The sequence below is a fragment of the Phascolarctos cinereus genome, unplaced genomic scaffold, assembly GCF_003287225.1.
Source record: "Phascolarctos cinereus isolate Bilbo 61053 unplaced genomic scaffold, phaCin_HiC Scaffold_2;HRSCAF=192, whole genome shotgun sequence".
Taxonomy (NCBI): Eukaryota; Metazoa; Chordata; class Mammalia; order Diprotodontia; family Phascolarctidae; genus Phascolarctos; species Phascolarctos cinereus.
The window spans coordinates 329,973,187-329,990,383 of record NW_027555625.1 but is presented as its reverse complement, the minus strand read 5'-3'; the positions used below and the strand labels follow the sequence as shown (position 1 = coordinate 329,990,383).

The 17,197-nt window shown below is 34.7% G+C and overlaps 1 protein-coding gene across 3 annotated transcripts in view; it reads right to left on the bottom strand.

Annotated features, from left to right (window-relative positions):
- The window catches only part of CNOT6 (CCR4-NOT transcription complex subunit 6), a 48,101-nt gene that overhangs the window by 9,483 nt on the left and 21,421 nt on the right, over positions 1–17,197 (bottom strand). For 2 of the 3 annotated variants that reach the window (XM_078150281.1, XM_020998623.2), the window contains 9 exons: positions 14,440–14,553; positions 11,601–11,787; positions 6,910–6,995; positions 5,251–5,355; positions 5,096–5,164; positions 3,994–4,151; positions 2,930–3,084; positions 1,845–1,999; positions 1,075–1,305 (listed from right to left, as the gene is read on the bottom strand). In XM_078150281.1, coding sequence (XP_078006407.1) covers positions 1,075–1,305; positions 1,845–1,999; positions 2,930–3,084; positions 3,994–4,151; positions 5,096–5,164; positions 5,251–5,355; positions 6,910–6,995; positions 11,601–11,787; positions 14,440–14,553 — 1,260 coding nt within the window. The remainder of the gene's footprint in view (positions 1–1,074; positions 1,306–1,844; positions 2,000–2,929; positions 3,085–3,993; positions 4,152–5,095; positions 5,165–5,250; positions 5,356–6,909; positions 6,996–11,600; positions 11,788–14,439; positions 14,554–17,197) is intronic. The other variant, XM_020998621.2, reaches the window with a different exon arrangement.

The window sequence follows — 17,197 nt, the reverse complement described above, 5'->3', positions numbered from 1 at the left end:
CTGTACTTGTGTTTGTGGAGGAAGAGGGTGTAAATATAGGAGGAAATAAAATGACTTGTTTATGGGCACAAAGGTAAGCAGCAAATGTGAATTTGAACCCAGCTTCTCTGAAAACTCAACATTCTTTCCACTTTATCACATAAGAGTTGCATTACACACCAAACAGCATTTCAAATGCAGTCTGACTCATTTACACAACTTGGCTGAAGTTAATTTCCTTGAATTTTGTAAATAAAAAATAAGACCAGTTTAGCCTACCCTATGCCAATAAAAGAGATCATATCTGAGATCCTGCGAAAGGATGGTTAGAATCTAAAAAAGGTATTGTTAACAATCTTCTCAGAATCTGGGTTACACCAAACAGGTGGAGAATACATATAGATATTTAAGAGATAAAAACAATTATCCATTTTTATCAACATAAACAAGATAAACAAACTTCAATAGTATACATTACAAATAAAAGACAGACATGAACAGAATCATAAATGATTAGTTCTTTTAACTATCATTTAATCACATTCTAGGTGCAAAGTACAGTGCTGGGAAAGATACAAAAGTAAGTGAGACAGGTTCTCCACCCCGCTTGGAACTAAAAATATGGGGGGGGGAGAATAGGACATATTATTTTTGCCTTAAGTTAAATTCAAGTACTGTCATGAATTAAGACAGAGAATCTTAACCTGGGGTCTGTGAACTTGTTTACTATTTTGATAACTTTCAATATAACTGATTTCCTTTGTAATCCTCTATCTTATTTCATACATTTAAAAACATTATTCTGAGGACAGAATCCAAAGGTGCCAACCCCTGATTTAAGAGCACTAATTCAGACACCCAAATTCTAATTAGGTCATTTCTCTATTTAAACTATGTATTTATCACATCCAAGAGGAGTAACACGTTGGAATTTTCATTATACTATTTCATTTTTTAAACGTACAAAATAATTTCATGGCATACCTGATGTTGATCTTTTCAAATGCTAACTCTACTCAACAATATCATCTTCAGTGACAAATGCATTAAGATAAAAAAGACTGTATTCTACAAAATAAATATTGTAGTTCTTACCAGAGTCTGGTAAAGAATTGAGATCTGCACACAGCACAAGTGGAATGGTTCCAAGTTCTCCTAGTGCACTGGACTTGAGACTCCGAGAGGCTTTGTCAATAATGTTCTTTACTTCAGAGAGGAACATCATAGTTTGTACCAATTTCACATCAGAATATTCAGGATCCCAATGCATATGTGCATTAGCAACAAGAATAAGCTGCTTTTCTGTTCCAAGATGTGGCTTTCCAGCTAAAATCAGAGGATAAGAGAAACCAAACATTTCATTTCACATGACCTTATGACCGAAAGCAAATGATTTTAAAGGGCTCAATACATCTAAAATGTCTTTAGTACTGAGAGTCTCAAGGTCCTTAAAAAAAAAAAAACACAACCTCAAGAGGAAGACTACTTCCAATCTACCTTTGCTGTCAAAAAAAGTAGAAAAGTATTGAAGTTCAGTGTATGAATAGCTATTTCGTTTCATATTTACCTCTCTATTTCTTTCAAATCAAGAATGCTTAGAAGAAAATAATGAAGGCTTTTTGCTTTTCACTCATTCTTTACAAGACTTTCTTAGGAAATTCACCTATATCTTAAGCTTTGTGGGTAGGAGAAATGATTTGACATATTGGAAAAGACTGAAATTTCTACTTTTTTGAGGTACTAATCAAGATAATTAAGATATGATTAGCTATTTTCAGATTTCTACTCTTTTCAAAACTGTCAAGACAACATATCTGTATTTTAGATACCAATTTCATCAATTTCATCAGAAATTAGTCACTTACATGACATTTCAATCAATTCTTTTCGAAGTTCTAGTAGCACTGCAACTCCAATGTTATCTTTTGTCATAACTCTGTTCAGCATAGCTTCAGACCCTTCTGAATTTGCCATTGCTAGTTGATTGAATTCAACAGTGTGTTTCTGAACCAATGTGAATCTAAATATTTAAAAAAAAAAAAAGCATAGTTGAGAAAATGCTTTCTCAGGGGAGGCAGCATGGTATAAAGGAAAGAGCCTGGGACCAAGAGACAGGAGGACTGGCCTCAAGTCCCCACTCTACCACATGACTTTGGTAAGATACTCTTTCTTTCTGAAACTTTTTGTTTCTCCATCTGAAAAATGAGAGGGTTACTTTGGCTAATCTCTAAGTTCCAAAACTCTGTAATTTGAAAACTGAAGAATATACTAAATACAAAAGATTTCTAATCTTACGTATATTTATGCATATCTGATGGAGCTAAGATCATTCAAAGACAAATTCTCCACATTTAATGGCAACTTTCCAAAATTAATCTTAAATTAATTTCAATTTGGCACTGATGTACATAGGGCTTTAGAGCACTACACACCTAATAAGGAGGTTCTCTTCTCTGAACTTAAATTTGACTTAACTACAATACACATAGTCTCTTCTCATAGCTCCTATACCACACTTTCCAAGGGTCAGGTTCAAGATAAGACAATTTAAGAAGTTCTTTGGGAGGACACAGAAGGGCACATGGTACTTCCATTTATATGAATTAAACCCCAACAATTAAAAGAAAATAGAAAAAAACACAAAAAATGTGTATGTATGTGTGTTGTATATATACATATATACATACATACACTATATATGTATATACATATGTACATATTATATATGTATATACATACATATATATATGTATATGCACACACAAACACATATGAATGAAATATCCCTGCAAATCTATTATGAAAAAAATTATGACAGTAGCTTTATTTTCATTTATAATTCAGTTTCTTTAACTCATTCAATCAACAAATGAGTTAATATTCCCTTAAAAAAGCCAACTTGAATTGAAAGTTAAATATATTATATTTGCAAGGGAGACAGCTTACTTACTTTTCTGTCTTGAAGAATATTGCACAACCATCAACATGTTTTCTTTCCTGTTCTGACATTGTCCTAGCTCTAGATTTTGGACTAAAGAATCCATTATAGCCGCGTTCCTTTAGCTCTACCAGAAAAAAACTGTAATACTGTTCAGTTTCAACCTCCTGAAAAATCATAAATAGCAAAGTATTTCAGTTCCCTAAAAACAAATTCATTATGACTACACAAACTATTATAAGCATATACTGTCTACCATAATTAATTGGTTATCTTAAAAGATAATGTTAGGTGAAAAGGGGCAGTCAGCATCAAAGGATCACTACTGTTAACCGATGATGATATTATGGCTGACTTCAGTTGTAATGTATTAACCTTTTTACTGCCATTGATCAGGGCAATCTTATAGAGGTTATGCCTGTATACCCACATGTTATCTGTAGAGGTGTTGCACTTGAGTTAGAGAGATAAGAACTGCAAAGGCCCATCCCCTTTTTTCAATACATTTTCTCACCTGCTTGTTTTTCATTTTATAAGTACAAATTGCCCAGATCAATTCTTTTGGTACCCAGGAACACAGAAAAAAACCTAAGATGTAAAGATGTTGTTTCACCCAGGCAATTTTTAAGTAGTTAGTCATTCCAGAAACTGGTATGTAAGCACCATACATGTAAATTTTTCCTATATAAAGTCAACATGCTCTAATCCAGATGGTGCTAAAATGAAAAAGAAAAATCCCATATACATAGCTTCATTTTCCCAGGTACTTCAGATTAAAATATGTTGCAGCAGTGGGGACAATGTTGGCCACACTCAGCTATCATCAAAAGCTAAAATTAATTCACCAGTGCAGTACAGAGTTACAGTGGGAAACTGATAATCAGTTTTCCCACCAGGTCTAGAACCCAGGGGGTTAATGCTGAAACTTGATGACAAGAAACATATTTTACAAATATAGGAATTTAAAACTTTCTTAACTAACACCAATTAATATATATTTCATTTGTTCCTCATTCTGGCAATTCTGAAAGATGAGATTTTGTACATTTAAACAAAAGTTTTTCTCCATAAATTACCTGAAGACTTATGATGTCGGCATTGCAGCTCAAGATTTCCTGCATAATGGCTTTTTTTCTGTACTCCCAAGTAAGTGCCCATGATGGACAATAGCCATATAACTGCCGGGTTGCATACTTATCACAAAGAACGTTGTAGCACATGACAGAAAACAAAGCTACAGGGGAAAAAAAACCCATTTAACTTATTAACATAAATTTAAGAAAAAAGATTTTTACATCCCTTAATACAAAAACTTTGATTTAAGGTGCTTTAATTATAAGAGGATAACACAATACTGACAAAATAAAACAGTTCAGACTTGGCTTTTACACATTCAATACATCATGCTCTAAAATGCAGGTTTCTGGGACTCCAATTCCTCCCCATTCTTAACTCCATCCCACCCCACCAAACTACACTCATGAAGAAACATGTAAAATTGATAGAAAGTTATATTAAAAACCAAGTCCTGTTCACTTCTGCAGAACCACACAGTTAGCTTATGCCAAAGTGCAAGGAAATCTTGTTACAACTAATTATAAAGTTATTATACAAATCACTTTCATCAAATTTAGAATTTCAAAGGGCATCAAAGTCAACTGGCAAACCTCTTACTCAACTAAGAAGTTTGTTGTCCTGAAAGTCTACTCAATCAAGTGCTGCCTGATACAGCTGGGGCATTACCTAGGTCTTGAAGATTTTCATTTAACATCTATTAAATAATGTTAGCAATAAGAGGACCTCAGATACCATGTAAAATCATAGAAAAGTGAGGCCCAGCCCAAAGTAAGTGAACTAGAAACAGAACTAAAATCTATCAAATTCCAAGCCAGTCCTCTTTCCATTACATTATGCAAATACCCTTTTGCTGTTAACTAAATTTGACAGTTACTTCACAGGGCACATCCTTAGTACCACACAGAGGGTGGGTATGCCTATATGAAGAAGTTTAGTTTTCAAAAGTGTGATTATTAGTATTTTCCAAATTAAGTCAATTGCAGACAAGTTTCTTTCGAAGACTACTTAAGGATGACCACAATTATTGGTATGCCATAACTTTAATTACATTTAGTAATAACTAGTAGAAAAAAAAAAGCAAACAAAAACAATGCTACCAACCAGTTGGCCTTGTTCTGTCTGGTTCTTGTAGCATAATCCAAGATCTTGGAGGTGGTTGTTCTGTTGCCACTAGTGGAATATTTAACACAAAATGAAATGACAATATTTCTATTTGTCTTCCCAAAAAAGTAATCTAAACTAATTACACCACTTACTTGTTTTTCCAGTACCTGCCAAATTATCAAGCAAATAGTTCAGTAGCCTTCTTGTCCCATCTGGTTCCTGATAGAGGTTCAATATATCTTGTGTAAGTGGATTTCCTTGAAGTATTTTTAAAAAAGCATAATAAGACCCAATTTATGAGTATTCAATTTAGAGATATCAAAACTCTGAATATTAATTATTTTGACATATCATGAACTGAATTAGCCTAAATTATTTTAAATGAAATTTTGTTTTAGTCAGAAAAAAAAATCTTGATAAACAACAGCAAAAACTGAGAAATGAAACTCATTTTTTTTTCTGTTTGGATTTTAATCAAATTAAATGAAAAGGTAAAAGTAATTAATGTATAGGTATGAAATATGTTCGCTTCTCAGGCTACAGTACCCTCTCAGCTGCTGGGTAAATCAGTTAACAAAGATTAATGGATTAATTTCAGCCTAATATAGTAAAGAATAAAGAGTACTGAACCTAGAGCCAAAGGATCTGGTTTGAAGCAGTAGTTCTCCCACTTAATTGGTTTACTGACAAGTCAGAACTTTTCTGGCCCTTATTTACTTCAATCTAGAGATCATACTTACATACCTGGCTGTTGTAAAGAACACGTTTTGTAAAAAACTAAAACATTACATAGAAGTGAACTTTTACTATTACTATTGACTATCAGTGACTTGGAAGGCCTAGTTACCATGTTTATCAACTTCAAAGATGATAAAAAAGTGGAAGGTGAAGCTCATGTACTAGACAATAAGGATCTAAAAAGACTTTGACAAACTAGAAAGATAGGCCCAATTTAACAAGATGAAAAATGTAATTTTTAATAATTATTTATTGAAGCTAGCATATGTAAAGTATGTAGTTTTTTTTTAATTTAAGAACAAAAGTATAGAGGATAGAAGCATGGTAAAAAATACCATTTCATTCATATCTCAAACAATATGCCATAATAAATTCCCAACACAGTGATGATCTAAATATTAAAAAATTTAAAATATGAAGAACACATGAAGATCTTTTTCATAATTAAGATTTGTTTAAAAATAAAGTGTTGCTTTATTTGATAATGTACTGGCTGTCACTGTAAGTATTCAAACAAAGGCTGGATCTTTTTCAGGGATGTTGTAGAAGGGACTCTTGCATGAGGTATGGGGTTCTAAGTAACATCTCATGTTACTTTAACTCTTAAGATTCTATTAACCGTTCTTAATTTTTGAAGGCTCTCCCTGTTGTGAGAAAAAGTGGCTACAACCCATGTGACAAAATGATCAAAGTGTAGAGTCAAAAACTGTAAGGAAGTTTTACAAGCAAAAAAAAAAACGATTAAAGGAGGAGAAAGATGGGGAGGTAGACTGGAACAATGATCAAGTGGGAAAAGACAGCAGATAGAACTGATCAGCAGGGAGAAAAAACTATGCAGAGATAAATGGAATTGAGATAGGAATGCTTAACCAAAACTGAAGGTGCCCTTCAAATAAAATTTTTTTTGGCTTTTTTTCAGGTAGTGAAAACCTTGAGCATTTTTTCCTTTTCCTCATATGAATTTTTTTCTTATTTTTCTAAATTTCCTACTTAATTTCAAAAATGTCAACTACTTCTCAACTTTTACCCACCAAGACAACAAAGCAATATGCAAAAATTTTTTAAAAGCATACCTTTTAGACCTAAAGTCTGTAACTGAAACAGTTTTCCCAGCTCAAAAGGTAGAACTCGTAACAGGTTGTTATTTAAATGGAGTTCCCTATTGGAAAAATAAAAGTTTCACACAGTCAGACATCAACATTAGGCTTCACTAAATGTTTTAAAATTTTTTCCTTAGGAAATAAACTCTTTGGACAAATAACTTATTTTTAAAAACATATTCTAGTATGAATCTAGTCTAGCACACAGGGTACAAAATAGACTAAGTGATGATAAGACAGTTTAACATTTATAATTAGAAAATGGAGGGTTAAAAAAAGGTTTAGATGACCTTGTAGTAACATTCAAAGGAATTGTTTAGATTACCCTTCTGAGGTAAGTTATTCTTTGAATTTACTCAATATTCGTTAAGATTTACAAATACAGGGCGGAGCCAAGATGGCAGAGTGAAAGCAGTGACTTGCTTGAGCTCTCCTCCAAACCCCTCCAAATACTCATAAAAAATGGCTCTAAACAAATTCTGAAGCAGCAGAACCCACAAAAAAACAGAGTGAAACAAATTTCCAGCCCAAGACAACCTGGATGATTGATCAGAAAGGTGTGTCATGCCAGGCTGGGAGCGCAGCGTGGCGTGGGCATGCAGGCCGCAGCAACCTGGAGCAGGCCTCAGAGGACTGAATCTCAGGCAGCTGTGGAGGTTTCCAGACTCCTCAATCCACCAATGCCAAAGACAACTTAGAAGGTCAGTGGGAAAAGTCTGTTTCTGTTGGTGGTCAGAGAGGAAGGCAGGGTTTCAGCTCCATCCCCCAAGAGCATGGCCGGGGGGGGGGAGCAGCTGCTTCCTGAGCTTCTGGCCCACAGACTGAGGGGGAATCCAGTGGCTGATCAGAGAGGGATTGCAGGGATCTCTTTGCCAGTGCTGAGTCAGGAATCTCTTGCTTTGCCTGCGTTTGGATCTGGGCCACAGTTCTGGGCAGCGGTGCTAGGGTGAGGAGGAGCACTGGCTTGGTAGAGCTTGTAGTGGCTGTGGAGAGGAACCCCTCCTCACAGTTACAGGACAGAAAGCAGTACTTGTAGTCACAGGCCAGGAAAGGAGTAAACACCTTGCCCCTTATCATACCACCTTGGAAGAACTGAAAATTTATAGGTCCCTACAAGTATCTCTGAAAACAGCTGTACAAACCCCTGAAGCTTGGGACAGTACATTCTCCACATTGGAAGCAGACTCTTACCTTAACAAAGAGTTTAAAACTCAAGTAATTGGCTGGGATCATGAGCAAGCAGCACAAAAAGAGTCAGACTATATTATCTTACTTTGGTGAAAATGAAGATCAAAATATACAACCAGAAGAAGACAACAAAGTCAAAGCTCCTACATCCAAAGCCTCCAAGAAAAATATGAATCAGTCCCAGGCCTTGGAAGAGCTCAAAAGGGATCTTGAGAAGCAAGTAAGGGAAGCAGAGGAAAAACCGAGAGTGATGCAAGAAAATCATGAAAAACAAGTCAACAGCTTGCTAAAGGAGACCCAAAAAATACTGAAGAAAATAACACCTTAAAAAATAGCCTAACCCAAATGGCAAAAGAGGTCCAAAAAGCCAATGAGGAGAAAAGGTGCCCTAAAAAGCAAAATTGGCCAAATGGAAAAGGAAGTCCAAAAACTTACTGAAGAAAATACTTCCTTAAAAAATTGGAATAGAGCAATTAGAAGCTAGTGACTTTATGAGAAATCATGACACAGTAGAACAAATCCAAAAGAATGAAAAATTAGAAAACCACGTGAAATATCTCATTGGAAAAACAACTGACCTGGAAAATAGATCCAGGAGAGAGAATTTAAAAATTATTGGACTATCTGAAAGCCATGATCAAAAAAAGAGCCTAGACATCATCTTTCAAGAAATTATCAAGGAAAACTGCCTTGATATAGTAGAACCAGAGGGCAAAACAGAAATTGAAAGAATCCACAGATCTCCTCCTGAAAGAGATCCCCAAAGGAAAACTCCTAGGAATAGTATAGCCAAATTCCACAGTTCCCAGGTCAAGGAGAAAATATTACAAGCTGACAGAAGGAAACAATTCAAGCGCTGTGGAAACACAATCAAGATAACACAAGATTTAGCAGCTTCTACATTAAAAGACCACAGGGCATGGAATATGATATTCTGGAGGGCAAAGGAGATAGGATTACAACCAAGAATCACCTACCCAGCAAAACTGAGTATAATCCTTCAGGGGAAAAAATGGTCATTCAGTGAAATAGAGGACTTTTAAGCATTCTTGATGAAAAGACCTGAGCTGAATAGAAAATCTGACTTTCAAATACAGGACTCAAGTGGAATGTGAAGAGGTAAACAGCAAAGAGAAATCATAAGCGATTTAATAAGATTGAACTGTTTATATTCCTGCATGGAAAGATGATATTTATAACTCATAAGACCTTTGTCAGTATTAGGGTAGTTGGAGGAAAAAAATTACATGTATTTATATGTAGATAGATAGATAGAGGGCAGGGTGAGTTGAAGATTAAGGGGTCATATCTGGAGAATAAAATTAAGGGATGAGAGAGGATGATACTTGGAGAAGAAGAAAGGGAGAGGTAGAATGGGGTAAATTATCTCACAAAAAAAAGAAAAAAACAGAAAAGTCTCTTACAGTGGAGGGGAAGCAGGGGAAGGTGAGAGGGAATGAGTGAATCTTATTCTCATAGGATTTGGCTTAAGGAGGGAATAACATACACATTCAATTGGGTATGGAAATCTGTCTTACTCTACAGGAAAATAGGGGGAGAAGAGAGCAGGGGGATGATAGAGAGGAGGGCAGATTGGGAAAGGGGTAATCAGAAGAAATACTTCTGAGGAGGGACAGGGTCAAAAAAAAGAATAGAATAAATGGGAGGGCAGGATAGGATTAAGGGAAACAGAGTTAGTTTTTCACAACATGTCTACTATGGATGTGTTTTGCATAACTGCACATGTACAACCTAATTGAGTTGCTTGCCTTTTCAATGAGGGTGGTGGGAGGGAGGAAGAGAAAATTTGAAACTAAAGTTTTAAAAACATATGTTTAAAAAAAATGTTTTCACATGCTACTGGGAAATAAGAAATATAGGAGATGGGGTACAGAAGTCTATCCTGCCCTACAGGAAAATAGAAGGGGAAGGGGATAAGAGAAGGGGAGAGAGAGAGAGGAGAAGAGAGACTAGGGGAAGGGATATTCAGAATGTATGCCATCTTGGGGTGGGGGAGGGGTGAGATGGGGTGAAAATTTGGAACTCAAAAACTTGTGGAAGGGAATGTTGAAAACTAAAAATAAATAAATTTATATTTAAAAAAAGATTTTCAAATACAACAGTCTGTTTTACACAATTAAAGTCATTCACAATTGGATCGAGTGCTACCAAGTATAATACTCAGCAGGAATGAATATAAGTTAACAATAAAGGCAAACACCTGCAACACAATATTATTCTTCGGTAAGTATTCATGGAGACTGTTCCTGTAATCCCTGGTGCTTTCATTTATATTTTAAATCACCTACTCAGTAAAACTAAAGGATTCTACTAAAAAGAGGGTAAAAAAAATAGGATTTTGAATAATGTCAGTATTTACTATCTTTTGGGCCAAAAACGTATTTGATTCAGCTCCTTTTCCTGGCCAAAAACTACTATAACACTGAACTCTTAAGAATTTTCATTTTCCATTTGCATATTTTTCTTAGGACTTATTTTCTTAGTACACAAGGCTGGAACCTACTCCATTAGAGCTAGAGTGGAGCCAACAAAGTTTTGCTATTTTCCTTTAAATGGACCATGGCAGGAAACAAGTAAAATGGAATCGCAGGAAGTGGATACTGATTCAACCAAAAGCTATTTATTTGCACACAATACACATGCAAAGCAGTATTCTAGCCACTAACAGAGATGCAAAGATAAAGACATAACCCCTACTCTCACGGAGTTTATAATCTAGCAAGGAGACCACAACAAGTACACAAATATGCAATACTACAAAATACTTGACACTAACTACAGTAACACATAGAAAATAAGCAAAATGCCAAGAAGCAAAGTCATTTCCAGTCTGGGACTGGGGCAGGGAGGGAGGGAAAAGAGAAAAAACAGTAGTAAAAGTTTCAGCTAAGCTGGACCTAGGTTTGAAAAAAGCACAACAGAGATAGATGCTAGGGGGAAGGAGAAAAGGGCATTCTAAGCATAGGAAATGGTTGTGTATGGGCTCATAATTGGTTAAGAAAAAAAGTCTGTGTGTAAGACCTAAGTAGAAATGGTAGACCAAGACCCATTCATCTTTTGGAGACAATACACAACACTTAGCTTTACAAGGTAACGTGATATATGCTGTACACAGAAGTTATCCCCAAGTCTAAGCCTGGTCTAAGAATTAAGTATAGTACAGCTGAAATTTTTAACCCTAACTAGCCAAATTTTTATAACACATTTGGTTCAAGTATTACACAAAGCATAAGTCTGTTCTACAATATAAAGTGCCTGCTACACAATTTCAGAAAATATGGTAGCCACTTGTTACTAAAATGTCATAAAAATCTACAGAAGGAACAAGTCACAGTTTTAAAAATATTTAAAGCAAAGAAGAACTAATGAATGAATTTTAATTGTTTTCAAGATAAATCATGGTATAACAATTTGTCTGAGGGTGCCTGGTTTTACACTAAGTCAAATATATTTACCTGAGTGACACCATGTTTCCGAGTTCTGCTGGTAAACTACGGATTTTATTAGAGGACATGTCCAGATAAACCAAATTTTGAAGCTTGGCAATGTCTGAAGGAATGCGGGATAAAGAATTATCACTGAGATGCAAAGCTGTCAAGTGGGTCAGTGACCATAAAGATGAGCTTAAGCTTCTTACTTTTCCTATAAAAGAAAAAAAGTAGTCTAAAGATTTCATATTATCTTCCCCTCAACATTTAGTTTCAAAATGAAACAAAAATTAGGGTTTAACAAACCACTTTAAAAGTCAGTCCTATAATGTACACTCAAATAAATTCTAACTTGCTTCAAATCACTTTTTTGCTTAAAGTTATGAATTGTCAAGGGTACACTAAAAATTTTTAAAGGTACTGTCCTTCCCAGAGTAAAACAGGAAATAATTTATCATTTAACTTGATATTTTTCAATATTTTAAGTAGAAAGAAATTAATCGTTTGTATCTATGATAAAGGGGCAGCCAGGTGGCTCAGTGGATAGAGCATCTGGCCTGGAGTTAAGACTCAGACACTTACTAGCTGTGTGACCCTGGGCAAGTCACTTAACCCTGTTTGCCTCAGTTTCCTCATCTGTAAAATGAGCTGGAGAAGGAAATGGCAAACCATTCCAAATCTTTGCCAAAAATACCCCAAATGGGGTCACAAAAAGCCAGACACAATGAAAACTGAACAATAACAAATCTATAATACACTCCATCATACTTGAGCATGGGTTTCAACTCAGATTCATGTCAAGAAATAACTTGAGACTAGTAAGCTGTGCTATGTATATTCCTACATGGGGGGAAAAATACTCATAACAGTGATGCTCTTAACTTGATTAGCAGATCCAATCTGCCAAGAGTACTTAAGTGGCAACAGCATCCACAACACATTAAGAACCCTAACTCTAAGCCCATATTAAAGACAAATACCACTGTCAGGAACAAACAGCTTTCAGAGAATGGTTATCTTTGACTGGCAAACTGAGGCTATGCTATCAAGTCAAAGTACTGTAAGCCAGAATATGGAATCAAAGAAACAATAATGCTTCTAGAGAGTATTAAGTCTGATCCCTGGCCTAAGATGAATACAATCTACTTCTGGTTTCCACAATCTCTTTAGAACCTACCCACAATCTTTGGTGGTCATCAGTGTTTGAGAAAAATTAATAAGATCTCATGGAAAAATGCTAGCTCTAGAAAACCAATTTCCTAAAACCTCAAAACTATCTCAAACCTGTAAGTTATTTTCTCTATCATACAATATTTAAAAGGGAGTACCACAATAATGTTGCATGCACTGTCAGGTAGAGTTACTATTCTGATTAGTAGTTTTGTTTAGCTGTTTTTCTTTGGTACAAGGGAACGATCAATGAGGAGGCTGAAGCAGTGTACTGGGAAGTGACTAGTATATAAACAAAAATTATCAGTAAAACTTTTAAGAACAGCACATAATTGTCAAACAGTGCTTTTTTAGGGGTTTTATTCACCCAGCAAAAACATTTGTGAGCACTTCCTATGTACTAAGTGCTGCAGAGAAAACAAGCATAAAAATGGATGTCTTCTTTTATGGAGCTGATAATCACTTTGCAGGCGTCAGACACATGAAATAACAGCAATCAATATATGTAACTACAATTTTAAAAGCAGTTTTTGCAATAAAAACCTAAGAACCATGAAACAGAAAAAAGAAATTTTCAGTAGGAATTAAAAGAGATTTCTGGTTATCTAAGGACTCAAGAAATACAAACAACAAACAGTCACTGTGATAAGTTAATGTTTGTTTTCTCTTATGAAGTAAATTACTAGCAACATTAAACTAGCCTCCCTGCAAGAAAAGGCTAAAAGATTTAAAGAATATATTTTTATACTGTGGTTTACCAAACAGGATGCAGGAAACTCTCTAGAGAATTAGTCAAAAAAATTTCCCAAGTAGGAAAGGGAATACAAAGTCAAAAAGGAGGTAAGTAGGAAAAAATGACAGTTGGGAAAAAAAAAAAGAAATTTTGTATCATTGAACCTATGCAACAGGTTCTCTTCATAAAGATTTCAAGATCTTTTCAAGTAAGTCTGTCAGAATACCCAGAGGACACAGGAAAGCCGTAGGCACAGAACATCTGCTTTGTTTCCATCTACCACCCTTCAGAGAGCAGGCTCAAATGTTAACCATTTTTCTTGTCAGTTACTAAACTAGAAAACCTCACTCTGCCTCATTATACTAAAACAGTATGCTAAGAATATTCAAGAGCTAAGCAAACTGCACAAGAGGGTAAGTGTGGCCTGGCTGGACAGGTCATGTGAAAAGGATATGGAGATTTTAGTTGGCCACAAGCTTAATGTCAACTGACACTGCAATGCAGTTGCGGAAAAAAAAAAAAAACAACGTGTTCAATGTTTTAAGTTTAGCTGAAATTTTTTTTCTTTCCTTTTTATTTTTTGTTACAAGGGATAGCTTGGGACAGGGAGTGAAGAAAAGGGGAAGGACATATTTGGTAATGAAAGCATATAAATACAAAACATATACTTTTAAAGACTGAAGTCTAAATAAAGTGTTACTGTGAATATATTACCAGAACAGAGAAGGGGGAGTGGGGCCAAGAAAAGAGCACTTTATACTACTTCTACACTAAAATGCCTTTGTTAGCTAGTCAATTGGGATTCTATTTCTTGATACTCCAAAGGCTTAAACTATACATCACACAAAATGATCTCTCTGGCCAAGGATACTACATTCACATATGTAAACACATATATACATGATAAAAATAATTTCACTATCTTAAGCTTCATTTTTCATAATTCATTTCACCAAGGCTTACCACTTATTTCAAGCTCTGCCCAGTGTGATTTCTTCCCATTGGCTGCTTCCTCTGAGGACATAATTGTGTACATCCTCCGGGGGTCAGGTGGATCGTACTTTTCTTTGGGCATGCCTGTTGAATTAATAGAAAACACTTACTATGTCTGTATATCATTTATATATCAAAATATAAAAACAATTATAATTGGTTTTACTTATACTTAAATTTACTAAAACCATGCCCTAAATGCTAAACACTTATCAAGTAAAACAGCTTATTTAAATAAGCTAAAATATAAAATCTACTTGAAAACAAAAGCAATATCTTCAAGACGAAAAGACTTAAAAGTTTTAAAATTCCTTTTCCATATTCAGCGTGCTTGAAAAGTCTTAAAGACTTAAAGACTAAGACTTTTGGGACACTCTGTATATATATCATAAACCACTGAAAAGGTCTAGGGAGAGGATGCTATTCATTCAATGATTACTAATGCTTTTATTCTTCTTTTGGGAAAAAATTCAACAAAACAACAAAATTACCAAAAGTACTTTTATAACATTCTTGGCTTTATCCATTAGATTTTTATTGGAAAGAAGATTCATGAAGGAAGAAGGAAATAACTTAAGGGATGTGTGTGTGCATGCACACGAATAGAGTAAAAACTTTTACTCATTTGCTTGTTTGTTTAATTATTTTGATTTAAATATCTGTGAGGCACCTACACTTTTGTTTAAATCCATGACTATCATTAAATGGGGGAAACTACTTTGACAAGATTCATTATTCAGTACTACTATTCTATGGTATAGGACCCCTAATTTTTTTGTGAAAAAGTACTCTTTTCCCCAAAACCTTGAAAGCACTGGGGGTCATAGACAGCTAAGTCTCTGAGTAAGCATAGAAAAAGAGGAGAAAAAATAAGAACATTAAGGCTCTGAGAAGAATGGCAGAAGGGGCATCGCTGCCAGTTACAATGTACTCTCTATCAGGAACTTTAGAAAATCCTGAAGGGAGAAGGAGTCTGGTGGATAATGTGGCAGCAGTAACTAGGTTTATAAATAAAGAAGTATGGGCTGGGCTGCACTAACTTAGAAACTCCCTGTAAGTAAGATTCTATGATATCTACCTGTAAACACCAATATATTTACTGGGGACTTCTGGTTAAAACTAAGTTTTAAAACTCTGCTAAACTATCTTCTACTATATACTGTTACCATAATTAGTGGCCGCAGTCAGTGAAAAAAACTTTTATAACTGCTTCAGGGGGTAGCAGTGCATCCTAAACTGCAAAAAAACAAAAAAAAAAACCCCACACCTTACTATCCTAGTTCTTGGGTTCTAATATTAAAGGCTTCACACAATTTTAATGTGAAATGCCATACTGAAAGATTTCACCCAAAAATTTACCCAAAGGAAGTTACTTATAGCCATTAGAAAAATATTTTCTCACATTTCATAAAATGCCTCTGGGATAGCAAAACTACAAGTTTTTAAAGTTTAAATAAGTATACCAAAGTAATCTTAAAAAGGATAAGATGAGAGTATTAACTTTTATTCAAATGAAATATATAGTAAATTATGAAATAATCTTAGTAGCTAATGCTACCATTGCTAAGAATACTACTGGCCATGAATTGAGAATTTGTTGATGATACAGAATTGACATAGGGACCCTAGAATGTGACTACAGCATCATAAAATTAATAACAACAAAAGAAAGGAAAGCTGGGGATAATAAAATATATGCTACTAGGTTTTAGGAAAATAAATCTTTAAATGTTTAGAAAATAGAAATCAAGACTCGTAAAAAGTTCTAAAAGATGAAATTCCTACTATACAAATTATCTGAGGGAAGAAGAAAAAAGTGAAGAATCTAAAATGTAAAACAACGTAAAAGTATACAACAAAACGGAAGGAAGGGATAATCCAGAATGAACATTAAAAAATGGCACAAATTTTTAAAACATCAGAAAGGCAAAAGCTTATAATATGCCAAGGTAGAAGGGGAGATCTAAAGATATCATAAAAGCCATTTTTAGCTATGTTCAAAAAAAGAAGAGAAAGAAAGAACAGGCAGTATTGCTCAAGTACAATGACAAAAAGGAAAATTCCTAAGTTGTTTCTCTCTTCTCTGACACAAAGTATCTTCAAACTGGGAAAGTAAAACACCATAAAGAAGGCATTACAGCCTTAAAAGCTCCCTGGTCAGATTTTCTTAACACTGCAGGAGCTATCACATTCTATATTAATATATATATAATATATACTTCTAAGTATACATCTTATCTCTCTTGTTAAACTACAAATCCCTTCAAGAGAGAAACCACTGATTCACATTAGTCGTTTCTGTATGTCCCTCATTACAAATAATAGCATTCTGCATTTAGCAGATACTCAAATGTGTTAAAACTAAAAATAGTACTTTTGTTATTTCCCCTGATTACCAATTATTTCAAAAATTCAAGTCCCTATGTGCAGAATTATATTCTAGGGTGCTAAAAAAACAGATGATCTTGGAGGCATAAAGAATCATGACAAATGGAAGATGCATAAAAACTGGAGATAGACAAAGGCGACAATTTTCAAAAGAAGGAAAAGATGGGCTCAAAAAATACGGTCAAGTATGACATCAAATGCCTGGGAAAGTTTTAGAACAGAATAATAAAATGCTGATGTGTGGCCCCTTAGCGAAGGGAAATAGTAATTACAAGAAGCCAGTCTGTGTTCATACATACTAAAGGGTCCTCAATATTTGGGCCTTATTCTATTTAAAACT